We start from the raw sequence: 25,521 nt of genomic DNA, 5'->3' as shown, positions 1-25,521 counted from the left end.
TCTAAACAGCCTAGCATCATTTTCTGACACAAAACCATCCATACCACATGACTCCTGTCTTAGAAAAGACAGGAGTCATGCCCACCACCCCAATGGCAGACACAGTGGGCCAGGGTCCCCTGGTCATGGCCATAGCACCCAATGCCATGTAGGGGGGCCCATTTCAGGCCCACCAATGGCACTTTAAAAAAAAGGAAAACTTACCTGTACTTACCTATACTTACCTGGGATGAGATCCTCATCCTCTGCTGTCCCTTTGGTGTGGGTGGGGGTGTCCTTGGAGCCTAGGGAGGGCAGCTGTGGGCTTATTTCTTGGTGTTCTACCATCGAAATTGGCCCACAGGGCCCCTAACCCCTGCCCTGACCCAGGCATTAAATAATGGTACAAAGCAAGCTTTGCACCATAATTTGAACCCTCCTCCCCAATGCGTGATTTTAATACAGGGGATAAATATGGCGCTAAGGCCATAGAGTCATTTTTTCCGGGGGAACGGCTACCTTGCATCTCATTGACACAAGGTAGGTTTCCTTGTCCAAAAAATGACTTTAACTCCATAACCTTGGTGTTAGATGGGTCTAGCGCCAACGTATAAATATCAAGTCAGTTTTGCACCAAATTTGCAGTAAAAAAATGACCCAAGTTTGGCGCAAAACAAGTATAAATATGTCCCTTAATCCATTCCCTTGTTTATAGACAGGGTTGGATTGGTACTGTACCTTTGCTCACAAGGTTTGTACACCCATAACCACATGATTGCTGGCAGCTCTTCTGTATCCCTTTACAGTAGGTGTCACTGTTGCAAATTTGGGCAGAGGAAATATGTCACACATGAGTCCTACTGCAGGACATATGGCAGGCTTATTAGTAAATAAAACATTTGCAGGCAAATCAAATGAGATGATGATGCAAATTTGTCAGCAGACAAATATCACCAATTCTATTTCACATGAGAACTTCACGATGTGGAGTAACAAATGAAATGTGCCTGTTATACGTAACTGATATGACATATCTAAATTATATATATATAACTTTTGCTGCCATAGATTTCAGATTCCATTATTGATGTAAATTGTGAGGTCATAAGAAGCGCATCACAGGGGTGCAAGTCTTACTTATGTCATTTACGTATATCTGGTGTATTTTAGAGTTTTTTTGTTTATAAATGGTAGTGTTTTTTCACTGCATTTCTACGTTTTTTTTAATTTTAAGTTAAAATCTAACTACCTTTGTCATGTATGACCCATCTCTACCTTTTGGCCTGGGCCAGGTCTAGCACCCAACCCTCCCCACAGATGGCCAACCACAGTGTTAGACTATGCATGGCAGAGGTTGGCCATAGGGCCTGGTCTGTGGGCAGGCCCTGCACCCAACCACATGTGGCAGCCAACCCCTTGCCATGCATTGCCTTTGGCTGTGGGTGGTGATGGAATGGCTACAGGTCAAGGCTGAAACGCTGTCAACATGTACTGATGTTTATGTATAATACTGAGGGCAGTTTTTATTTGTTATGTTACTCCAATCGCGCTTGAAACTCACATACCCTCTGACTTTCGAAAAGTAATGAACTCTAGTCACATCACAGCAGCATAAATATGCCAAAATGCATTTTCATACGGCCCTTGTCATTTCAAAGATGGCACTCAAAAATACCAACCTGTTGCCTTTTAGACTTGTAGACTTGTACAGGTTTTTATAACTCAGTGCATGTAGTTACATAGTAGGGGGCATATTTATAATCCCCTAGTGCCACCATGCGCCACATTAGCGTAATTTTTGTTTACACTAATATGGCTCAACAAGGTCAAAATCCTAGCTCCTTGTTTACAAAGTGGTGCAATGCATGCATTGCGTCAATTTGTAACTCTTTGTGCTTCATTATGCCTGTGCCAGGCATAATGTATGCAAAGGAGTCCTTCCCCTGTTTGGATGGGGCGGAAAAATGGCCTAAGAATCAAAGGGATTTCCTTGCGTTATTTTGTACGGCACTTTTAACGCCTGCTCAAAGCATGTGGTAAAAGGGGGCTTCTATTATTTATAATGGTCCCCTATGTACTCTGCAGGTGTAGGGCCAATATTTTGGCGCTACTCCTGCAGAGTACATCAATAGCGTCATGAAAAATTACGCTATTGCCCCTGTAGGCGGGCGTCGCTCGCCTCGCCTACCAATACGCAATATTGGCATTCGCCAGACGCCTTCCCCGGCTTCCGCCCACGTCGTCATGGAGACGCGTAGGGGCGGAGACGGCAATCGGCCCCGGACTTCCGGGTTGCCGAAGATCTAAAAGGAGAAGACGCCGCGATCAAGGGTGAGGAGCGGAAGACGGAGCAAGGGACACGCCACAGATCCCCACCGCGAGGAGACCAGGAGACGAGGACAGACCCCGACCAGAAGGAGACGGCCGGAGCAGAAAGACGGAGAGGACACGAGATAGCCTGCCACAGCCCAGGAGGGTCGTGGCTGCACAAGGTACGTGCCCTTTTTAAGGGCAGCCGCAATAAGGAGAGAGAAGGGGAGGGAGAGAGGGGGAGAGAGGGAGGTAAAATAAAGGAGGATAAGGACTGGGGAAACTCCCAGGGCACCCTACCACTCGACCTTTAACATATAGGTGGTCATTCCAACCCTGGCGGTCAATGACCGCTGGGTTGGAGGACCGCGGGAGCACCGCCGACAGGCCGGCGGTGCTCCCAAGGGCATTCCGACCGCGGCGGTAAAGCCGCGGTCGGACCGGCAACACTGGCGGTCTCCCGCCAGTGTACCGCCGCCCTTTGGAATCCTCCAAGGCGGCGCAGCTAGCTGCGCCGCCGAGGGGATTCCGACCCCCCCTACCGCCATCCAGTTCCCGGCGGTCTGTCCGCCGGGAACCGGATGGCGGTAGGGGGGGTCGCGGGCCCCTGGAGGCCCCTGCAGTGCCCATGCCACTGGCCCCCCGTAAGAGGGCCCCTACAAGTATTTCACTGTCTGCTTGGCAGACAGTGAAATACGCGACGGGTGCAACAGCACCCGTCGCACCTTCCCACTCCGCCGGCTCGATTACGAGCCGGCATCCTCGTGGGAAGGGAGTTTTTCCCTTTTGGCGACCACCCGCCAGCCCAGGGAAAAACTTAGAATACCCTCCGCGGTCTTTCGACCGCGGAGCGGTATTTCGGAGGGGGAAGTCTGACGGGCGGCCTCCGCAGCCCGCCAGACTTAGAATTACCCCCATAGAGCGTTCAGAACCACCTTCCCTCACAAACCCCTAACCTCCCCACTAAAAGAAAAACACAACCCGTATTAATTGTTTTCTTGACTCTTCACTTCCTATTCCCCTCACACCTCCTCCCCTCCCGCACTAAGCCCGAAATTAGGAGATAAGGAAATACCGTCCCACTTACCTGCTGAATCCTCTTTTGTTCTTCTGAGGGAATCGCGATACCAAGAGGAGGACAACCGGAGCTCGCCACCTGGGAGGAAACAAAAGGAAACCATTAAAGACCTTAGCGGCCCAAAGACCACGGGGAAGAGAAACAAAAGAGGGAAAAGAAAAGCTACCATTATATTATTTGTTCCACCTCTCCAACAACTTAAATAAATCAAGAAAATCCCTGTCAAGGGTTATAAATCTGCGTCCGTGTTCTCTGTAGCCCAGATCACACACCAGTCCCCCACAGCCCCCTACTCAGCTCCATGGTGCCACGTATTTTAAATATGGTGCACACATGGTAGCGTTAGGGAGGAGCTAAGGAGCAGCACCACTTTCCATAAATCTGCCCCTAGATGAGCTGGAACATTCCCAGGCATCAATAAGTTACACACTCATGCAGTGACTCAATGCACTGCTATGTGGATTGGCCTCAGTCTCCATAAAAAAGCCAACCACCCTGCTGCAGCCCATGTTTATGTTTGTGGATGTGGGCAGGTACTCAGCAAAGACTTAAAAATTTGCAAATAAGTGAACCAGAAAACTCAAACTGCCAAAAGAGTATTTCCCTCTATATTATCCTTCAGTAATCCTTGTATTGATCCGCTGATAGCGACAGCGGAGTTTACATCCATGTGTAGCCAGGGGCTCTAAAAAAAGTTGGGAAATGGGTGCGCAACTGATATATTTTCCTTACCACTTGCATCATGACTCTGTACCATTAGGAGTTCACATTCGTCATTGTGTTAAGTGTGCTGTTCTGTGCCCACTATGACACTCAGGGGTACATTGTGCTACCTTAGCACCGCCATAGCATCATTGCCTTTCCCCCGTGCCATATTTACAAAGTAGAGAAATGCACGCATTACGCCACTTTGTAACCCCTTGCGCCACATTATGCCTGCGCCAGACATAATGTATGCAAGGGGGTGTTTCTGTGCAGGAAGGCCCAAAAAAATGGTGCAGTGAAATTTACATCATTTCACTGCACCATTTTTTCCATCATTTTTAATGCCTGCTCAAGGCACGCATTCAAATGACCCACCCATGGGTCTGCCTTTGCTTTGCTGCACTATTGTCGCTATTGACGCTAGTACAGGAAAGCGCTGCTACAGTGTCAAGAATTGTGACGATGTTGTGCTAACGACCGCCAGGGTGCGCCGCATTCTAAATATGGCACAACCATGGTGTCGTTAGGTGGGGCAAGGGTGAAGCAAGAAGAGTGGCACATCAGGACTGATGCACCACTTTCTTTTAAATATCCACCTTCGCATGCACACATGTGCATGCAATTTGGTGACACAGTACACATTTTAAAGCACAAAACAATATTGCAGGTTTTTAATATGTGTTGTTTATTTGTTGTAATGTTTAGCTTTCAGGTAAAATGCATAAAACAACGTAACCCCTCAAAAAGAGGGATTACGTCATATATATATAAGTAAACAATTGCATTTAAGTTACTTACAGAGGGCACCATTTCTGCCCCTTGGGTTGTCCCCCATAGTAGATTAGATGTTTTTGACTATGGTCCTGATGAATTGCCATTGACCCTCTAGGACACATTTTGGCTACATACTGAACACTGGGACAGTCCACATCCCAGATGTTAGACTTTCTTTTACCTTAACAAGGACATCCACCCGGAATAACACTGATTTGGGTGTTAATTTTATTTATTGGCACCACCCTGATCTGCACTCACAGCACGAAAGAATGATTGTTTTCAGACTGAACACCATCAGACAAACAGACAGGAAAAGATCTCTGTAGAAGAGCCCCCTGGCGGCTGTGTTGATTATTGGAGCTCCCCTCCGACAAAGAGGATAAACCTGTGACCAGGAGTAGTCTGAAGATCCATAGACCCCACAATGTTGATGACCTGATACTGAAGCATACAGCTTTGGTGGGTGATGTACTGTGCATCCTATAAAGGCTACTCCTGTGAAACTGAAGGGACCTTTTTACCATAGTTTGGCTAATCTGACTTCTTTACAGAACAGCCCTCCTTGTTTGCTAAGCACAGTATTGACTGGGAAGACGTGTGCTGGACCAAAATTCTCTCTTATTTCCCTCCAAGATATTTTGTTCTTTTTATTGCATGGGCACTTGCCAGTTTATGAGGTTGCACGGATCAGTGATGATTCTTCTTCAAAGGTCAATATGGCTCTATCTGTTGGGCATCACATGATCGATGCCTATTCAACTCTACTGCTGACTGAGTGCAATGGCCCTGCGTTGCTGGCTGGATTGGGGCTGGATTGAGGCTGTCACTTTTTTGCTCAGCAGTTTCTCTCATCTGAGGTGAGTTCTGCCGGTAGTTGCATGTTTCTGAGAAGGAATCACTGCTTTATGAGTGGGGTAGATTGCCATGTGATTCATTCTGTAATATAGGATTGGGCACTGTCGCTTAATTTGGCAGTTTCTTCCTTCTCCCTGCTTTGCATAGTACAACTCTTTGCTGTGGTTCAGATCTTTTCATTGCTGTAGAAGGATCCTACACCAGATGCAAGTCGTGTAGTTAAATAAAGAAACATTTGTGATTCCTTCTAACCAGAGCCCCACATACAATGCAGGGCTTCTACTGATAACTGTTTTGGAATGGTAAAGAGTACATTTTAAGAGTGAGCAATACAGCATGTACGATGTCCATGTGATCTCTAAAATGGGGCTATAATGAGGCATACACTTAGTACATTTCTTAGAACTTTTGTAAATTTAAGGGTAGATTATGGACCACTGGTATTCAGCTTGGAGTTTCCAAAGAGATCTCTATGGTGTGAACATCACATTATCTAACAAGCTGTAATAGGATCAGAGCAGTGAATCTGTGCCCTGTTCATAGACAGATTTGTACTAGTACTGTACCTGTCACAGGGTCTCTGCACCCAAAGCCACAGCCATGCTGGCAGCACTTTTTGACCCCAAAACAGTTGCTGTCACTGTTGCATGTTCTGGGCAGAGGACTGATCATGCAGGTATATTTAACTGTAGGGCACACACCAGACTTCTCTATCAATAAAACAACATTTGCAGAAATATTACATGACTTTATGATGCAAATAATCACCAGGGGAAAAATATCAACAACTGTGAATTTCACACGAGAACTGCGTGATGCCCTCACCCATGGATTTTCAGTAGGAAGAGCATCCTATAAGTCTCAGAATTTCTTAGAAAAGAAGAAGGACTCATCAGTGTGAAGCCCTGGTTGAAATTATAAAGATAGTAACTAAAGATATGTGTCCATCACATCAGCCACCATTCATCACAGTCTCAGTTAGACACACCCCTGCTGTATGGAAGATAGTATAGTAAAGTATTGTATGGATAGAATGCCTTATCTTTCAACACTGTTTTGTGTTATCACGTTTGTTGACGATGTAATGAATATAGGTGACTCAACATTACATTTGCCACATGGCGCCTGATTTAGGTCTTTGGGTGTGATAATGGTTGTGAGAGTGTCTGCGTTGGTATAACAGTGAGTGTGAGAGTGGGTGTGAGAATGCCTATCTGGGTCTGAGAGTGTCTGTGTTGGTGTGACAGTGGGTGTGAGAGTGTCTGTCCGGGTGCGACTGTGGGTGTGAGAGTGTAAAAATCTGGCTTGGTGTGTGGTGGGTACCTAAGGTATTTACACTTATACCAGGTATCCCCTATTAGTGAAATGTAGGCAGTGTCTAGAAGCCAGGTTTGCTAGAGGTAGCTGTGGGTGATCAGTCAAGGCTTATCTGGGAGACATGCATAGCTCATGCAATACCACTGTAGTCACACATCACTTACACACATGAAAGAATACACACAGTGTTACAAAAAGTAAAGCACTTTATTATGGTAACACAACACCAAAATTACTATAGAGACAATACTCACTTGGGGTGAAGTATTACACAAGTTATATAGACTAGTTATCAGAAATAGACATTAGAATATTTAGAAAACAGTCAAAATAATATAAAACACAATAGAGAATAGGGGACCTCGGGGGAGCACAAACCATACTCTAAAAAGATGGAATGCAAGAGTGTCACCCCCACCCAGGTAAGTGGAGTGTGTAGAGGGTTGATAGGGGTACCAGGAACACACAAAGGTAAGTATCACAACACCCCCCAGCAACCAGGAGAGCAGAAGTAAATTACTAGAATTTCCCCAGAACACCAACTTAGAAGAAAAGAAGAGAATTGCAAAACCCAGAGATGACTGCAAGAAACCAACGGTGGATTCCTGAGGAGGAAGACCTGTGGAAAGAGGGGACTGAGTCCAGAATACACAGCAGAGTCCAATGGGGGCAGGAGCCCCTACCCACCAAGCTGAAGATAGCAGGAGTTGGTCGACGGTGAGGGAAAAAAGACAGCAATGCAGCCCTTGAGTTGGAGTTAGAGTTGAGTTCTTGGAGGATGCAGGTGATGTCCCAGGCCGGAAGGAAGATTGCAGTCAGGTTTGCTTGTCTGGATTCCAACAACAAGCCTTGGCACAGGCAAGACTCGCGGTTGGTGGAAAGTGGAGCTGAAGGGGACCAGCAAGGTCCAGGAGGACTAAACCTGGGAGGTGGAGTCAGAGGGGGCCTCAGCATCGCAGACAGCCCAGAGAAGCACAGGCAACATGCACGGACGTCCCACAGGATGGGAACACAGAAGATGCAAATGGAGCCCATGCAGCACTGCAAAAAGAACTCCCACAATGCAGGAGAGCCACTCAGGTTGCTGTGCATCACAGGAAGGAGTGCTAGTAGCTAGAGCTACGGGAAGACTGAAGACTCCTTGGAAGAAGTGTCAACAAGCCTTGACAACTGCAAAGGATGCAGTGCACAGGGGTACTGTCCTTCGTGGGAAGGCAAGGGCTTACCGCCACCCAAGTTGGACAGCTGGTACCCGCTTCTGACCACTTTCTTTGTTGCAGGATCCACGCAGCTCAGCAGCAGAGGGGATTCAAGCAGCCAGTTGTTGTTGCTGTTGATGCCTGCAGATGTTGGGGAGTGACTCCTTCACTTCAAGGGAGATTCCTTCTTCTTTCCTGTGCAGACTGAAGACGGGCTGTCCGCAAAGGATGCACAACCGGGGAAATGTTGCAAAAGCTGGAAGGGGCCAGGCAAAATCCTTATCTTTGTTGCAGATTGTCAGGTCCTAGAGAGTCCAGGAGCAGTTTCTTTGGTCAGAGGTAGAAGTGAGTGATGCAGAGGGATCTTGCTGGAATATTGCACGCCGAATCTGAGGAATCACCCAAAAGAGAGACCTGAAAGGGGGATTGGTCACCTAGCTGGGGGACCACCTATCAGGAGGGGGCTCTGATGTCACCTGCCTGGCCTGGCCACTCAGATGCTCCGAGAGTTCCCTGTCAACCTTGGATTCAAGATGGCAAAACCCAGGAACCCTCTGGAGGAGCTCTGGGTACCAACCCTGGGGTGGTGATGGACAGGGGAGTGGTCACTCCCCTTTCCATTGTCCTGTTTTGTGCATGAGCAGGGACTGTAGGTTCCTGAACTGGTGTAGGCTGGTTTATTCATGAATGGCACCAAATGTGCCCTTCAAAGCATACCCGTGGCTTGGGGAAGCTACCCCTCCCAAGCCATTTAGCCCCTATTTCCTAAGGGATTGGGTGTAACACCCCTCTCCCAAAGGAAATCCTTTGCTCTGCCTTCCTGGCCTTGATCTGGTCAAGCAACAGGAGGGCAGAAACCTGTCTGATAGGTGGCAGAAGCTGAGGCTGCCTGGAAAACCTCAGAAGGATGTGGAAGCAATGTTGGGGGTCCTCTAAGAAGCCCCCAGAGTGCATGTAATCATGCAACCAATACTTGCGAAAATATTGGGGGATGATTCCAACATGTTTGATACAAAACATGCCTAGATCCAGAGTTACCATTGTGTAGCTGGACATAGGTAGTGACCTATGTCCAGTACACACGTAAAATGGCGTTCCTGCACTCACAAAGTCCAGGAAAGTGGGTCTGAAGTTTGTGAGGGCACCTCTGCTAGTGCAGGGGTGCCCTCACAAACAGGTACATGCATCCTTTTCCCCGAGCTGAGAGGGCCTACCATAGGGGTGACTTATAGTGACCTGGTGCATTGATCTATAGTGAAAATGGGTGCATGCACCCGGTTCACGCAGACTGCAATGGCAGGCTGCAGAACCCTTTGCATGGGCTCCCTATAGGTGATAGAAAAATTGCTGCAGCCTATAGGGATCCCCTGAAACTCCAATGCCCTGGGTACCTAGGTACCATAAACTAAAGGCTTCCATGGAAGGCCAGTATGCCAATTGTGGGATGAAATACAGAGTTTTGGGAGAGAGAGCATAATCACTGGGCCCCTGGTTAGCAGGATCCCAGTGAACACAATTAAACAAGCTGGCATCAGGCAGAAAAGAGGGTAACAATGCCAAGAAAGAGGGTACTTTCCTACAGAGAGTGCCTATCTGGGTGTGAGAGTGGGTGTGAGAGTGTCTGTATTGTTATGAGAGCAGTTGTGATAGTGTCTGTCTGGTTGTGAGAGGGTGTATTAGAATGTCAGACTGGGTGTGAAAGGGTTATGTCTGGATGTGAGACTGGGTATGAAATAGTGTGTCTGGCAGGGAGGCTGCATGTGAGAGTGAGTGTCTGGCTGAGACACTGGGTGTGACAGTGTCTGTGACTGAGTGTGAGAGTGTGTAGAGGGATGCCAAAAGTGTGTACAAGCATTTGTACATATTTTTTGAAGTTTTACAAGATCTGTAGATGCACTGGTGGATTTACACCGAGATCCGCTCTGAGCCCTGCTGGGGATCATCATCAAAATGGTGGCCACAATCTCCCTGCCAGATTGTGGCCAGCCAATCAGATTCTTCCTGTGGTGGGTGGATCTGTGGATTGACCTGCAGTAGATTTGTGGAGGAGCTGCATCCCTAGATATCTATAGTTTTTTTTTTTCCTTAAATAGCTCTAGTTCTATGGAAACATGGTCCTAAATATAACTACCTAGTGGCGACTATATAAAGATATTAACCCAGAAAGTATGATATTTTCATGATTTTGAGAAAATGTGCTCAGATGTTTTTGAGTTCAAAATGTAAAGACATCAGTACGGTTGGTCCCATAGGAGTCCGGTGGGACCACAACATAGAAATCTGTGAAGGCCTTTTTCCTCATTAGCCTACTTGGTACTATGGACTCAGTGGTCCTGATGCACTGAAGAGCTTTGAAGGAGCAGTCAAAAGCTCCTGCAGAAGTCCACAAGAACCCCTTGTGGTCATGTGGGACTCCTGCAGCAGACAGCCCAGACGACTCTGAGCTACAATGGGAGTGCAACAGTACTAATAAATAAATGTTACAAAAAGTAGGGTTGTTTAACAATGAGGGGCTGGCAATGAGGTCTACATCAGGCTGGGCCCTGTGGCCAACTCCATGTTGCACATTGTCCCCCCTAACTTTTTGCCTCTGTTCCCCAAGTTGTTGATGTGTGCTGGACTCTGTTTTTGCTGTATTTGATACTCTGGGCACTTTACCACTGCTATCCAGTGCTAAAATGCAAGTGCTCCTATGTGAAATGTATGTGTAATTGGATTTCCATTATTGGCATATTTGATTTACTGGTAAGTCCCTAGTACAGTGCACTAGAGGTGTCCAGGGCCTGTAAATCAAATGCTACTAGTGGGCATGTAGCACTGGTTGTGCCACCCAAATTAGTAGCCCTGTAAACATGGCTCAGACCTGTACTGCAGTGTCTTTGTCTGCAGTTTTCAACTGCCAATTCGATTTGGCAAGTGTATCCACTTGCCAAGCCTAAACCGTCCCTATTTATATATGCAAGGCACCCCTAAGGGAGGCTCTAGGTAGCCACATGGGCAGGTGCAGTGTATGTTAAAGGTGGAAATGTACTTATGTGATTTACATGTCCTGACAGTGAAATACTGCCAAATTCGTTTTTCACTGTTGCAAGGCCTATCTCTCTCATAGGTTAACATAGGGGCGAGCTTTAAATTTTATTAAAGCTCAAATTCCCTTTAGGAGCAGATAGAAATTTGTAGTTTGCGGTCTCTGAACTCACAATTTAAAAATACATATTTTAGTAAAGTTGGTTTTTAGATTGTGTGTTTGAAAATGCCACTTTTAGAAAGTAGGCATTTTCTTATTTAAACCGTTCTGTGACTCTGCTTGTTTGTGGATTCCCTGTCTGGGTCAGTTTGACAGTTGGGCTGTTGGCACTTCTCTCTAGACAGTGACACAAAGAGAGCTGGGGTGTAGCCTGCATATCCTGATGGGCCATCTGTGCTCAGGGGAGGGGAGGAGTGGTCACTTACACCTGAAAGGGCTGGGCCTGCCCTCACACAATGCAGTCTCCAACCCCCTAGTGTGTGTCTGGGGCCTAGCCTGGGCAAGGCAGGAGCTTTCAAACAAGAGAGACTTTTCTTTGACGTTTACCTACTTCAAAGGCAGAAAGGAGTATAAGTAGTGGACCCAAAACCCCTGAAAATTAGATTACTTCAAGGATTCAAGAGGAACCTCTGCCTGGAGAAGAGCTGAAGAGCTGAGTAGAAGTGCTGCCCTGGCCTGTGACTGTGCTGTGTTGGGCTATTCTGCAGTTGCTGCTTCTGCCTGTGCAAGGGGACGGAGACTGGACCTTGTGGTATATTCCTGCTTGAGAAGTAACTCTAATGGCTTGCATTAGAGCTTGCCTCCTGTTTTGAAGCCTCAGGGACAGCAAAGGCTTCACCAGCCAGACCTGAGTCTACTTGCTGTGGACTCTAGCCTGCAAGAGGATGCCATTCCAGTTCCTGGACCCCTGGAAGTGAATTCCTGGACAAAAACCAGTGCCCAATGCCATTGCCGCGCCTGCAGCCCTGTGACATCATCACAACCCGGTGAGGTTCCCCGTAGCATCGTGACTCCGCCGGACTTTGCATCTGTCAGAACAAAGGGACCGACTTCGCATCTGATACCGCTTCACCTAAACTGCCCTGTAGTGAGGGCCCGACGCCGCTGCGTGACGCCTCTGTCCTTCTGTCCTGTGGCACCATTACTGATGCAGCATCGGACCCAGCGACGCCGCTCTCCCCAACTCTGTGCATCAGCCTGTTTTCTACTTGTTTCTTAAGGTACTGTACTTGGAGGTCGAACGACTCCGTAAACTACGCCATTGGCATTGCATTGTAGGAAACGACTCCATCACGACATCACATAATACCAACTTGCAGTATTTGTGCCTCAAGGCACTGTTTTCATGCTATTAAGTGGTAAATTAATATTTTTTAACTGTATGTTGTGTATGTTATCCTATTTGGTCTTGTTTTGTTCACATAAATATTAACTATTTTTCTAAACCTGTGTTGTGTTATTTTGTAGTGTTTTCATTGTATTACTGTGTGTGTTGGTACAAATACTTTACACATTGCTTCTGAAGTTAAGCCTGCCTGCTCGTGCAAGCTATCAAGGGGGTGAGCAGGGGTTAACTTAGGGTGATTCTCTTTTACCCTGACCAGAGTGAGGGTCATTTCTTGGACAGGGGATAACCTGACTGCCAACCAAAAAAATCAATTTCTAACACACATGTGGAAAGGTTATGGTGGTCATTACAACCCTGGCGGTCGGTGTTAAAGCGGCGGTAAGACCGCCAACAGGCCGGCGTTATAAAAAAATTTAATTACAACAAAGACAGCCACTTTTACACTCCGACCGCCACGGCAGTACAAACAAACAGCACGGCGGTCACCGCCAACAGACATGCAGGAGACAATGTATCACCCACAGTATTACATCAGGCCAATCCGCCACCTTTTCCGGGGTGGATTCACTGTGAACAAAAACACAGCGGAAACAGAACTCCGAAGGGAAAATGCTCACCTCTGCACACCCCACGAGGAACCAGGACGCCATGTAACCAGACATTCACATATTCCCAGCCTTCATCTTCTTGCTCCTCTACCAGGAGCACAAACGCCGGCGCAAAAGACCACAGTGAGCACTGCACCTACGACACAGGGGAGGGGGGAGGGAAAAAACAGAACACACTCACACTCACACAACACGCAACACCCCCACCTTCACCCACTACAACACACACACAAATACATCATGATACATTACAGTTACACCCCCAATCCCCCGGAAGAATGCAAAGACAAAAGGAAATGAGATGAACGATTGCAATATATTAAAATTCTGTAGTCAAATAATATACATACACTATTTACAAATATATACACCAAGAATATTAGTCCAGGGTATTCCAGCATTAAAGTCCGTGGACCACTGGGCCCACACTGTATGGGCGAGGCCCACACAAGATATCCGAACGTGACGGAGAGAGCACTGCAGGGGCATCAGATTGAAATAAAACAGGCACCTCAGGGAGAAGGGAAAGGGGGGGCACCTCAGCCGGTTGAGTGCACGACGCCAAATCCACAGTCTCTCAAGTCTCTACAGTGGGTGGGTTGCCCACTGCTATATCCTGGGGAGTGCAAAGCCACAGTATCTCAAGTCTCTACAGTGGGTAGTTTGCCCACTGTGCAATCCTGGGGAGTGCAAAGCCACAGTCTCTCAAGTCTCTACGGTGGGTGGGTTGCCCACTGCTCTATCCTGGGGAGTGCAAAGCCACAGTCTCTCAAATCTCTACAGTGGGTGGGTTGCACACTGCTTTATTCTGGGGAGTGCAAAGCCACAGTCTCTCAAGTCTCTACAGTGGGTGGTTTGCCCACTGCTACATCCTGGGGAGTGCAAAGCCACAGTCTCTCAAGTCACTACAGTGGGTGGGTTGCACACTGCTATATCATGGGGAGTGCAAAGCCACAGTCTCTCAAGTGTATAACAGTCTCCACTGGTTCTGGAGGGGCCTTGGTACCCAGAGTGCTTCATCCTGCCGAGGACAGAGGCAGTGGATGCCTTTCTCCACTGGTTCTGGAGAAGGCTTGGTGCCCAGAGTGCTTCATCCTGCCAAGGACAGAGGTAGTGGATGCCTTTCTCCACTGGTTCTGGAGGGGGCATGGTGTCCAGAGTGCTTCATCCTGCATGTGGCGGTCCTGTTTTTGGCAGCGGTGCATGTGGCGGTCCTGTCTTTGGCATCGGTGCTTGTGGCATTCCTGTCTTTGCCAGCGGTGCATGTGGCGGTCCTGTCTTTGGCAACTGTGCTTGTGGCGGTCCTGTCTTTGGCAGCGGTGCAAGTGGCGGTCCTGTCTTTGGCAGCGGTGCTTGTGGTGGTCCTGTCTTTGACAGCGGTGCATGTGGCGGTCCTGTCTTGGGCAGCGGTTCAGCTGCTGGCGGTTCTGTCTGGCCCAGCAGTTCAGCTGCTGGCAGTTCTGTCTGGCCCAGCGGTTCAGCTGCTGGCGGTTCTGTCTGGCCCAGGGGGCTCCTCCTGGCGGTCCTCTCTGGCCCTGCGGGGCTGATGGCGGTTCTGTCTGGCACAGCTGGGCTGCTGGTAGTCTTCTCCACCATGGTGATCCTCCCCGAATTTGCAGCTTTCTTGGGCCCCTTCCCCACCATGGAAGGTGTTGCTGCTGACTCCACACTCCCACCTGTGCCCCTGGGAGCGGCTTTGCTGGCTGTTGTGTTCCCACTCTCCTGCTGGGCACTGGCCACCTTTTGATGCTTGACAGGTGGGGGACTGTCCGTGCTGTGGCTCCTTGCCACACTGGGTGCCCTGCTGTCTGGTGGACTCCAGAATCCGGTGACTACTGGCACCACTGGTCCCGGAGATGTTGTGGCTGAGGTGCTAGGTTGGGACCTGGAGAGTCGGTCCCTAGGAGACTGACGGGGTGGGGGAGGTGAGGGAAAGAGGTCAAGGGTGGACATGAAAAGTTTCTTAGGAACACTGGGACGGGTAGCTGGAGGGGGTTTGGGAGTGGAGTAAGAGGTTGTGGTTATAGGAGGTGTATGTTTGGTGACTTTGCGTGAAGGTGCATGCGCTGGAGGCTGTCGTGAGGTGGATGGATGTTGGGTGGGTGTGTGCCTGCGTTTGTGTACCTCAGGAGGTGGCGTCACAGACACACTGGGAGAGGACACAGGGGATGTGTGAATGGTAGTGGGGGTGGTGACTGCATGTGAGCGGGGTGTTGATGTGGGTGTGCTGGTGATGGACGTAGTGGCTGTAGATATAGTGCATGCAGGTGTGAGAAGAGAAGAGACAGGGAGGGAGAAGGGAGACGAGGAGGAGGGGGACACAGTGGAGGCAGTGGGTGTTGGTATGTCTGCATGTGTGTGATGCTTGCGTGAGTGCCTCTGGAATGTGTAGTGCTTATGTTTGCCACAGCTTCCCTTGTGTGCTGAGGTGTGTACATGCTGGTCTGATGGTGTGTTTGGGGTAGGCTGAGGTACAGGAGATTGGGTCTTTGTGGAGGAAGTTGGAGGGTGGAGGCTAGAGAAAGGAACAATGGCTGCCATCAGTGCTGAGGCCAGAGTCTGAAAAGCTTGCTGAAGGGCTGCCTGACCAGAATGAATGCCCTCCAGGAATGCATTGCTTTGTTGCAACTGTCTCTCTACACCCTGGATGGCATTCAAAATGGTAGACTGTCCAACAGTGAGGTACCTGAGGAGGTCAATGGCCTCCTCACTGAGGGCAGCATGGGTGACTGGGACAGGGGCTGAGGTGCCTGGGGCAAAGGAGATGCCCACCCTCCTGGGTGAGCGGCCACGGGGCAAAGGCTGAGGGGCTGCTGGAAGGGCGGTGCTGGAGGGGGGGTGGCGGCTGTACCTGTAGATGCGGGGGCACAGATGGGGCCGCCACCACAAGGGAGCTCCCATCAGAGGACGAGTCCGTTTCGCTGGTGTCAGCTCCTGTCCCCGCCGTGGAGCTCCCCTCGCCCTCCGTCCCACTGGTGAACTCAGAGTCCGTAGTGTCACCATGCAGGGCCATGTGGGATGCAGCTTCCTCCTGCTCCGGTGCCACTGCTCCTCCGCCTGACGATGCTAATGCACACATGTACAGGGAGACCACAAAAGGGGGGGAGACAGAAGAAAAACAAGGTGAGTGCATGTATTACCGCTACCGTTGGCGGACACGACAGACACAGAAGCCCCCTGCATTACGCAGCACATTTGGGGTCCACTATTCAATGCCTGGTAAATGGCCTACAAGGCTATGGCCGATATCGGCACACATGGATGTCACAGGAGCCGGACTAGGTGTAATTGGCACTGTACCCAGGTGGGGAAGGTGCCACAGGTTCTGCATGAAAAAGGGGACTTAATAGCACACTCGCCCTGGCCTAGGGAAACCCACAGCCCACCTCCCCCACCCAGACATCTCCACTGCGCGCTGAATCAGCAGAATGAGAGTGTACTCACCCTCTTGTTGCTGCTGTGATGCCCTCAAGCACCCATCCAACTCTAGGTACACCACCACCAGGATCCTGAACATCAGGGGGTCATGGTGCGACGGGCACCCCTCACACGTTGGGAGGCCATCCCCAGCTGGGCCTCCGCCGTCTTCTTGCTCCAGCGGCGAATGTCCTCCATCTTTTATGGCAGTGGGTGCTCCGTCTGTGATAGACACCCCAGGGTACAGACGTCCTTGGCGATGGCACGCTAAATATCCTTCTTCTGGTGGGCGCTGACCTACAGGAATTGTACAGGGGAAGAAGAGAAATTATTACCAACTGCACCGTCACAGTCATTGGCCCGCATCCCTACCCTTGCCTTGTTTCACATGCACTCACTGTCGTTTCATGCATGCCTCATTCTCACCCCCCCTCTCTTTCATCCACCACACTCCACACAGGCATTGCCCATACAACATGCTCCCAGTTTACTTACCTGTTTGTCTGGAGGACTGTAGAGTAGCGTGTACTGGGGGAGGACTCCATCCACGAGTTTCTCCAACTCCTCCGTAGTGAAGGCAGGGGCCCTTTCCCCAGACGCACTAGCCATTGTCTCTTCCAGACTGAGGTCACAGCAGCACTTGCAGTGTAGGTCCTCTCCTGTCAAAGATCAGGTATCGAGTGATTGAACAGATAGAAAATGGCGGTCACCTCCGCGGCGGTGCGTACCGTCACTGCCGGCGTACATTGTCATTGGCTCCTGGGACCCATAGGGTCCAATGTTAACCAATGCAGAATTGCGCCGCGGTCTTTGACCGCCTACCGCGGCGGTGTACAACGCCAGCGCAGTTACCTCACATCCCATTGCAGGTCAGGAAGCCGCCATTTCAGGGGCCCAAATGGCTTGAATTATAACTGCGTCACACATACCTAGGCCTCGGCTCAACACTCATACAGGCATAAATCGGGTTATGAATGGTTTTCTGAGTAAGCTGTGTTTACGTACCTCTGAGTTGGTTGACTCTGTGCTCACTGTTGTTCTTCATAGGCACCGTCCGCTGGGACATGTGAGGAGATGGCGGCATCCTCCGGTGTACAGACCACTGGTGGACCTGTCGACAATGGAGGAAAGGCATGTAATCATCACCTACAGGTTTGATCGTGCCACAATCCTGGAATTGTGTGCCCAGTTGGAGCCGGACCTGATGTCAGCTATCCGCCATCCCACAGGAATCCCCCCTCAAGTGCAGGTGCTGTCAGTACTCCATTTCCTTGCAAGTGGGTCATTTCAAACAACAGTGGCCATAGCATCAGGGATGTCCCAGCCTATGTTTTCCAACGTATTGTCCAGAGTGTTGTCTCCCCTGCTGAAACACATGCGGAGCTACACCGTTTTCCCTCAGGTGGAGGATTTGCCTACAGTGAAAGGTGATTTCTATGCCCTGGGACATATCCCCAACATCATAGGTGCCATTGATGTGACACATGTGGCCTTGGTCCCCCCGCAGGAGTGAACAGGTGTACAGAAACCGGAAGAGTTACCATTCGATGAATGTGCAGATGGTGTGTTTGGCCGACCAGTACATCTCCCATGTTAATGCCAAATTCCCTGTCTCAGTGCATGACACTTACATCCTGCGGAATAGCAGCATCCCTTATGTGATGGGGCAACTCCAGAGTCACCGTGTGTGGCTATTAGGTGAGTACCTGGAACAAAATTGTTGGGAATATTTGTCTGGGTCTGGGGATATCCCTACAGGTTGGTGTGTGTCTAACAGTTTGCAGGTGACTCTGGCTACCCCAACTTGTCATGGCTACTGACCCCAGTGAGGAATCCCAGGACAGAGGAACGCTACAATGAGGCACATGGGCGAACTAGGAGGGTTATAGAGAGGACCTTTGGCCTCCTGAAGGCCAGGTTCCGCTGCCTCCATATGACAGGTGGTTCCCTATTCTACTCACCAAAGAAGGTGTGCCAGATCATCGTGGCCTGCTGTATGCTTCACAACCTAGCTTTGCGATGACAGGTGCCTTTTCTGCAGGAGGATGGTCCAAATGGAGGTGTTGTGGCAGCTGTGGAGCCTGTGGACAGCGAAGACGAGGAAGCAGAAGAAGATGACGTCGACAACAGGGACTCTGTGATCCTGCAATACTTCCAGTGAGACACAGGTAAGAAAACAAACCTGCCTCCTACATGTACTTTATCACTACTACCTCTCTACTGTCTGTCCTTTTCACACAGTGTATGGTCACTGAGTTGTCACTTTCCCTTACGATTTCAGTGATGTGGGTCCCACTGTGTGACATCTGCTTTGTTTCCTCATGGACTATAGCTGTGTGACATAGGTATGTTGACATTACTATTGAAAGAGCATTTTGTCACTGTAATTGCTAATAAAACATTTCGAAATCACAGACTCCAGATTGTTTTGTGCTTTAAGGGTGTTTATTTAAGTGCTAAATATTGGAGGGTGTTGTAAAATGGTGAGGGGTGATGGTGGAGGAATGTCCATGGCAGATTCCAGTCTATTGGTCTCACAGGTGCATTGTCCAAAGGGGCATAGGAAGTGGAGCTGGGGCAGCTGATGGATGGACAGGGTTACAAAGTGGGACAGGGGGATGACATTCAGGGTGGTCTCATTTCTTGGCTGGGGTCTTGGCATCGTTCTCTGTCTTTGTCCTGGATCTCAGGGACGGTTTGCGGGGTGGTTCTTCCTCTGCAGGGGGTGGGGTGCTGGTGTGGTGGTCCTGTGGCGGTGCCTCCTGTCCACTAGCACCGGCGGAGGTGGTGGGCAATTCATCGTCCTGGCTGTCAGGGGCCCCTTGTTGTGCCACAGTGTCCCTCCTGGTGTTGAGGACTTCCCTCAGCACCCCTACGATGGTGCCCAGGGTGGAATTGATGTATCTGAGATCCTCCCTGAAGCCCAAATACTGTTCCTCCTGCAGCCGCTGGGTCTCCTGGAACTTGGCCATTATCGTTGCCATTGTCTCCTGGGAGTGATGGTAGGCTCCCAGGATGTTGGAGAGGGCCTCATGGAGAGTCGGTTCCCTGGGCCTGTCCTCCCTCTGTCGCACAGCAGCCCTCCCAGTTCCCCTGTTTCCCTGGGCCTCTGTCCCCTGGACCGTGTGGCCACTTCCCCCAGGTCCCTGTTGCTGTTGGGGTGGTGGGTTAGCCTGGGTTCCCTGTATTGGTGGACACACTGCTCCTTGATGTGTCCTTGGGACAGAGGTATGGGCCCGCTGGGTGGGTGCTGTGCTGGTGTTTCCAGAGGGGGGTAGCTCTGTGGTGGCCTGTGCCAGCGTGAGGGGAACCAACTGTTCTGAGGTCCCAGATGTGCCGGGCTGGGCATCTAGATCCAGTTGGACAGAACTGCTGTCATCACTGTGGGCTTCTTCTGTTGGTGGTGTGGACATGTCTGGACCCTCCTGTGCGGTGACGTTGGGTAGGGGTCCTGCAGGGGTATAAAAGCATGATTATTGCATCTGTGTGTTCCATGGTGTGCAATGGGTGGGTGCCTGTGTACCCCAGTGCTAGCATTCCTGTGTGGGAGCTTGTGTGATGATGGTTTAGGGGTGTGTATGGGTATGTGCAGTGGCCATGCTTTGGTGATGGGTGTCCATGCTTTGTTGTTGCATGCAGGGCTTGGTGTTGGGATGTGTGGTTTGTGATATTGGGACATTTGTGAGGAGTTGGAGTGATGGGGGTGAGGGCGAAGGTGGGGGTATGTGATGGCATGCAGGTAGGGTGGGGGATATAGTAGTGAAGAATTGCCTTACCAGAGTCCATTCCTCCATCTACTCCAGCAAGGCCCTCAGGATGCAGAATAGCCAAGACTTGCTCCCCCCATGTTGTTAGTTGTGGGGGAGGAGGTGGGGGTCCGCCGCCAGACCTCTGAACCGCCAGGTGGTGTCTTGATACGACGGAACGCACCTTTCCCCGTAGGTCGTTCCACCTCTTCCTGATGTCATCCCATGTTCATGGGTGCTGTCCCACTGTGCCATGGGGTGGTGTGGGTGATGTGTGGGGTGGTGTGTGTTGTGATGTGTGGGGTGATATTTAGTGGTGTGTTGTGTGAGGTGCGTGGAAGTAGTGTGGGTGAAGGTATTGTGTCCCTGTGGATGCTTGGTTGTAGTTTGTAGTGTCTCTCTCTGGCCTTCTTTCAGAAATTTTGGGCGTAGGGGTTTGTGGGTGATGTGGGTGTGTGTTTTATGTTGTATTGGGTGAGTGGGAGTGGTGTATGTATGTGTATCAGGTGTGTGTATTTCGAATTGTCCAATGTGGCTGTGTTTTGTAGATGTGTGTGTATTTTGAGCGCTGCGGTGTGTACAGCCAATGGAATACCGCGGTTGGAAGACCACTGCGTGGATTCGTGAGTCGTGATAGTGTGGGCGTATTTCTGTTGGTGTGACGGTGTCAGTTTTGTTTTCGCCAGTTTATCACTGACCTTTGGTGTGGTGGACTTGTGTGGGTGTGTAAATTTTGGCGGTAATGTCTTAGAAGACAGGAGTCATGCCCATCACCCCAATGGCGAGCACAGTGGGCCAGGGTTCCCCGCTCATGGCCATGGCACCCAATGCCATGTTGGGGGGCCCATTTCAGGGCCACCAATGGCAGTTTAAAAAGGAAAACTTTCCTGTACTTACCTATACTTACCTGGAATGGGGTCCTCATCCTCTGCTGTCCCTTTGGTGTGGGTGGGGGTGTCCCTGGAGCCTGGGGAGGGCACCTGTGGGCTTATTTCCTTGTGTTCCACCATGGAAATAGGCCCACAGGGCCCCTAACCCCTGCCCTGACCCAGGCATTAAATAATGGTGCAAAGCAAGCTTTGCACCATTATTTGACCCCTCCTCCCCCATGCGTGATTTTAATACAGGGGATAAATATGGCACTAAGGCCATAGAGTCATTTTTTGCACAGGAACGCAACCTTGCATCTCATTGACGCAAGGTAGGTTTCAATGTCCAAAAAATTACTTTAACTCCATAACCTTGGTGCTAGATGGGTCTAGCGCCAGCGTATAAATATCGAGTCAGTTTTGCACCAAATTTGCATTAAACAAATGACCCAAATTCGGCGCAAAACAAGTATAAATATGTCCCTTAATCTATGCCCTTGTTTATAGACAGGGTTGGATTGGTACTGTACCTCTGCTCACAGGGTTTGTACACCCATAACCACATGATTGCTGGCAGCACTTCTGTATCCCTTTGCAGTAGGTGTCACTGTTGCAAATTTGGGCAGAGGAAATATGTCACACATGAGTCCTACTGCAGGACATATGGCAGGCTTATTAGTAAGTAAAACATTTGCAGGCAAATCAAATGAGATGATGATGCAAATTTATCAGCAGACAAATATCACCAATTCTATTTCACATGAGAACTTCACGATGTGGAGTAACAAATGAGGTAGATAGTTCAATTTAAAAACTAAAAAAACTGAAATGTGTCTGTTATATGTAACTGACATATATATATATATATATATATATATATATATATATATATATTTATATGTATATATATATAACTTTTGCTGCCATAGATTTCAGATTCCATTATTGATGTAATTTGTGAGGTCATAAGAAGCGCATCACAGAGGTCTTACTTATGTCAGTTACGTATATCTGGTGTGTTTCAGAGTTTTATTGTTTATAAATGGTAGTGTTTTTTCACTGCATTTCTACGTTTTTTTTAAATGTTAAGTTAAAATCTAACTACCTTTGTCATGTATGACCCATCTCTACCTTTTGGCCTGGGCCAGGTCTAGCACCCAACCCTCCCCAGAGATGGCCAACCACAGTGTTAGACTATGCATGGCAGAGGTTGGCCATAGGGCCTGGTCTGTGGGCAGGCCCTGCACCCAACCACATGTGGCAGCCAACCCCTGGCCATGCATGGCCTTTGGCTGTGGGTGGTGTTGGAGTGGCTACAGGTCAAGGCTGGAACGCCATCAACATGTACTGATGTTTATGTGTAATACTGAGGGCAGATTTTATTTGTTATGTTACTCCAATCGCACTTGAAACTCACATACCCTCCGACTTCGAAAAGTAATGCACTATAGACACATCACAGCAGCATAAATATGCCAAAATGCATTTTCATATGGCCCTTGTCATTTCAAAGATGGCACTCAAAAATACCAACCTGTTGCCTTTTAGAGCTGAACAGGTTTTTATAACTCAGTGCATGGAGTTACATAGTAGGGGGCATATTTATAATCCCCTAGCGCCACTATGCGCCACATTAGCGTAATTTTTATTTACACTAATGTCGCCCAACAAGGTCAAAATCCTAGCTTCTTGTTTACAAAGTTTGTAACTCTTTCTGCTACATTATGCCTGTGCAAGGCATAATGTACGCAACGGGGTCCTTCTCCTGTTAGAAAGGGGGCGGAAAAATGGCCTAAGAATCAAAGAGATTTCCTTGCGTTATTTTGTACGCCACTTTTAATGCCTGCTCAAAGCAGGCGGTAAAAGGGGGCTTCTATTATTTATAATGGTCCCCTATATACTCTGCAGGTGTAGGGCCAATATTTTGGTGCTACTCCTGCAGAGTACATCAATAGCGTCATGAAAAATGACGCTATTGCCCCCTACTCTGCGCCATGGTGCCACGTATTTTAAATATGGTGCACACATGGTAGCGGTAGGGGGCGCTAAGGAGCAGCACCACTTTCCATAAATCTGCCCCTAGATGCGCTGGAACATTCCCAAGCATAAATAAGTTACACACTCATGCGGTGACTCAATGCACTGCTATCTGCATTGGCCTCAGTCTCCATAAAAAAGCCAACCACCCTGCTGCAACCCATGTTTATGTTTGTGGATGTGGGCAGGTACTCAGCAAAGATTAACAATTAGCAAATAAGTGAATCAGAGAACTCAAACTGCCAAAAGAGTATTTCCCTCTATATTACCCTTCAGTAATCCTTGTATCGATCCGCTTATAGCGGCAAGGGAGTTTACATCCATTTGTACCCAGGGGCTCTAAAAAAACGTGGGAAATGGGTACGCAACTGATATATTTTCCTTACCACTTGTATCATGACTCTGAACCATTAGGAGTTCACATTCGTCATTGTGTTAAGTGTGCTGTTCTGTGCCCACTATGACACTAAGGGGCACATTGTGCTACCTTAGCACCGCCATAGCATCATTGCCTTTGCCCCGCGCCATATTTACAAAGTAGTGAAATGCACGCATTGCGCCACTTTGTAACCCCATGCGCCCCATTATGCCTGCGCCAGACATAATGTATGCAAGGGGGTGTTTCTGTGCAGGAAGGCCCAAAAAAATGGTGCAGTGAAATTTACATCATTTCACTGCACCATTTTTTCCATCATTTTTAATGCCTGCTCAAGGCACGCATTCAAATGACCCACCCATGGGTCTGCCTTTGCTTTGCTGCACTATTGTCGCTATTCACGCTAGTACAGGAAAGCGCCGCTACAGTGTCAAGAATTGTGACGATGTTGTGCTAACGACCGCCAGGGTGCGCCGCATTCTAAATAAGGCACAACCATGGTGTCGTTAGGTGGGGCAAGGGTGAAGCAAGAAGAGTGGCACATCAGGACTGATGCACCACTTTCTTGTAAATATCCACCTTCACATGCACACATGTGCATGCAATTTGGTGACACGGTACAGATTTTAAAGCACAAAACAATATTGCAGGTTTTTAATATGTGTTGTTTATTTGTTGTAATGTTTAGCTTTCAGGTAAAATGCATAAAACAACGTAACCCCTCAAAATGGGGGGTTATGTCATATATATATAAGTAAACCATTGTATTTAAGTTACTTACAGAGGGCACCATTTCTGCCCCTTGGGTTGTCCCCCATAGTAGATGAGATGTTTTTGACTATGGTCCTGATGAATTGCCATTGACCCTCTAGGACACATTTTGGCTACATACTGAACACTGGGACAGTCCTCATCCCAGATGTTAGACTTTCTTTTACCTTAACAAGGACATCCACCCGGAATAACACTGATTTGGATGTTCATTTTATTTATTGGCACCACCCTGATCTGCACTCACAGCACGAAAGAATGACTGTTTTCAGACTGAACACCATCAGACAAACAGACAGGAAAAGATCTCTGTAGAAGAGCCCCCTGGTGGCTGTGTTGATTATTGGAGCTCCCCTCCGACAAAGAGGATAAACCTGTGACCAGGAGTAGTCTGGGGATCCATAGACCCCACAATGTTGATGACCTGATACTGAAGCATACAGCATTGGTGGGTGAGGTACTGTGCATCCTATAAAGGCTACTCCTGTGAAACTGAAGGGACCTTTTTACCATAGTTTGGCTAATCTGACTTCTTTACAGAACAGCACTTCTTGTTTGCTAAGCACAGTATTGACTGGGAAGACGTGTGCTGGACCGAAATTCTCTCTTATTTCCCTCCAAGATAGTTTGTTCTTTTTATTGCATGGGCACTTGCCAGTTTATGAGGTTGCACGGATCAGTGATGATTCTTCTTCAAAGGTCAATATGGCTCTATCTGTTGGGCATCACATGATCGATGCCTATCCTTACGATGGCAATTCAACTCTACTGCTGACTGAGTGCAATGGCCCTGCGTTGCTGGCTGGATTGGGGCTGGATTGAGGCTGTCACTTTTTTGCTCAGCAGTTTCTCTCATCTGAGGTGAGTTCTGCCGGTAGTTGCATGTTTCTGAGAAGGAATCACTGCTTTATGAGTGGGGTAGATTGCCATGTGATTCATTCTGTAATATAGGATTGGGCACTGTCGCTTAATTTGGCAGTTTCTTCCTTCTCCCTGCCTTGCTTAGTACCACTCTTTGCTGTGGTTCAGATCTTTTCATTGCTGTAGAAGGATCCTACACCAGATGCAAGTCGTGTAGTTAAATAAAGAAACATTTGTGAT

At 48.8% G+C, this 25,521-nt stretch overlaps 1 protein-coding gene across 1 annotated transcript in view; it reads right to left on the bottom strand.

Moving 5' to 3' along the window:
- Positions 1-25,521, bottom strand: part of LOC138296981 (WAP four-disulfide core domain protein 8-like) — a 300,160-nt gene that overhangs the window by 21,652 nt on the left and 252,987 nt on the right. The window contains exon 8 of the mRNA XM_069236498.1: positions 3,377-3,445. Within this exon, the coding sequence (XP_069092599.1) occupies positions 3,377-3,445 (69 nt within the window). The remainder of the gene's footprint in view (positions 1-3,376; positions 3,446-25,521) is intronic.

Source organism: Pleurodeles waltl, chromosome 5 (genome assembly GCF_031143425.1).
Source record: "Pleurodeles waltl isolate 20211129_DDA chromosome 5, aPleWal1.hap1.20221129, whole genome shotgun sequence".
Lineage (NCBI taxonomy): Eukaryota > Metazoa > Chordata > Amphibia > Caudata > Salamandridae > Pleurodeles > Pleurodeles waltl.
Note: the sequence above shows the minus strand (reverse complement) of the source record. Positions and strands in the feature narration are given on the sequence as shown.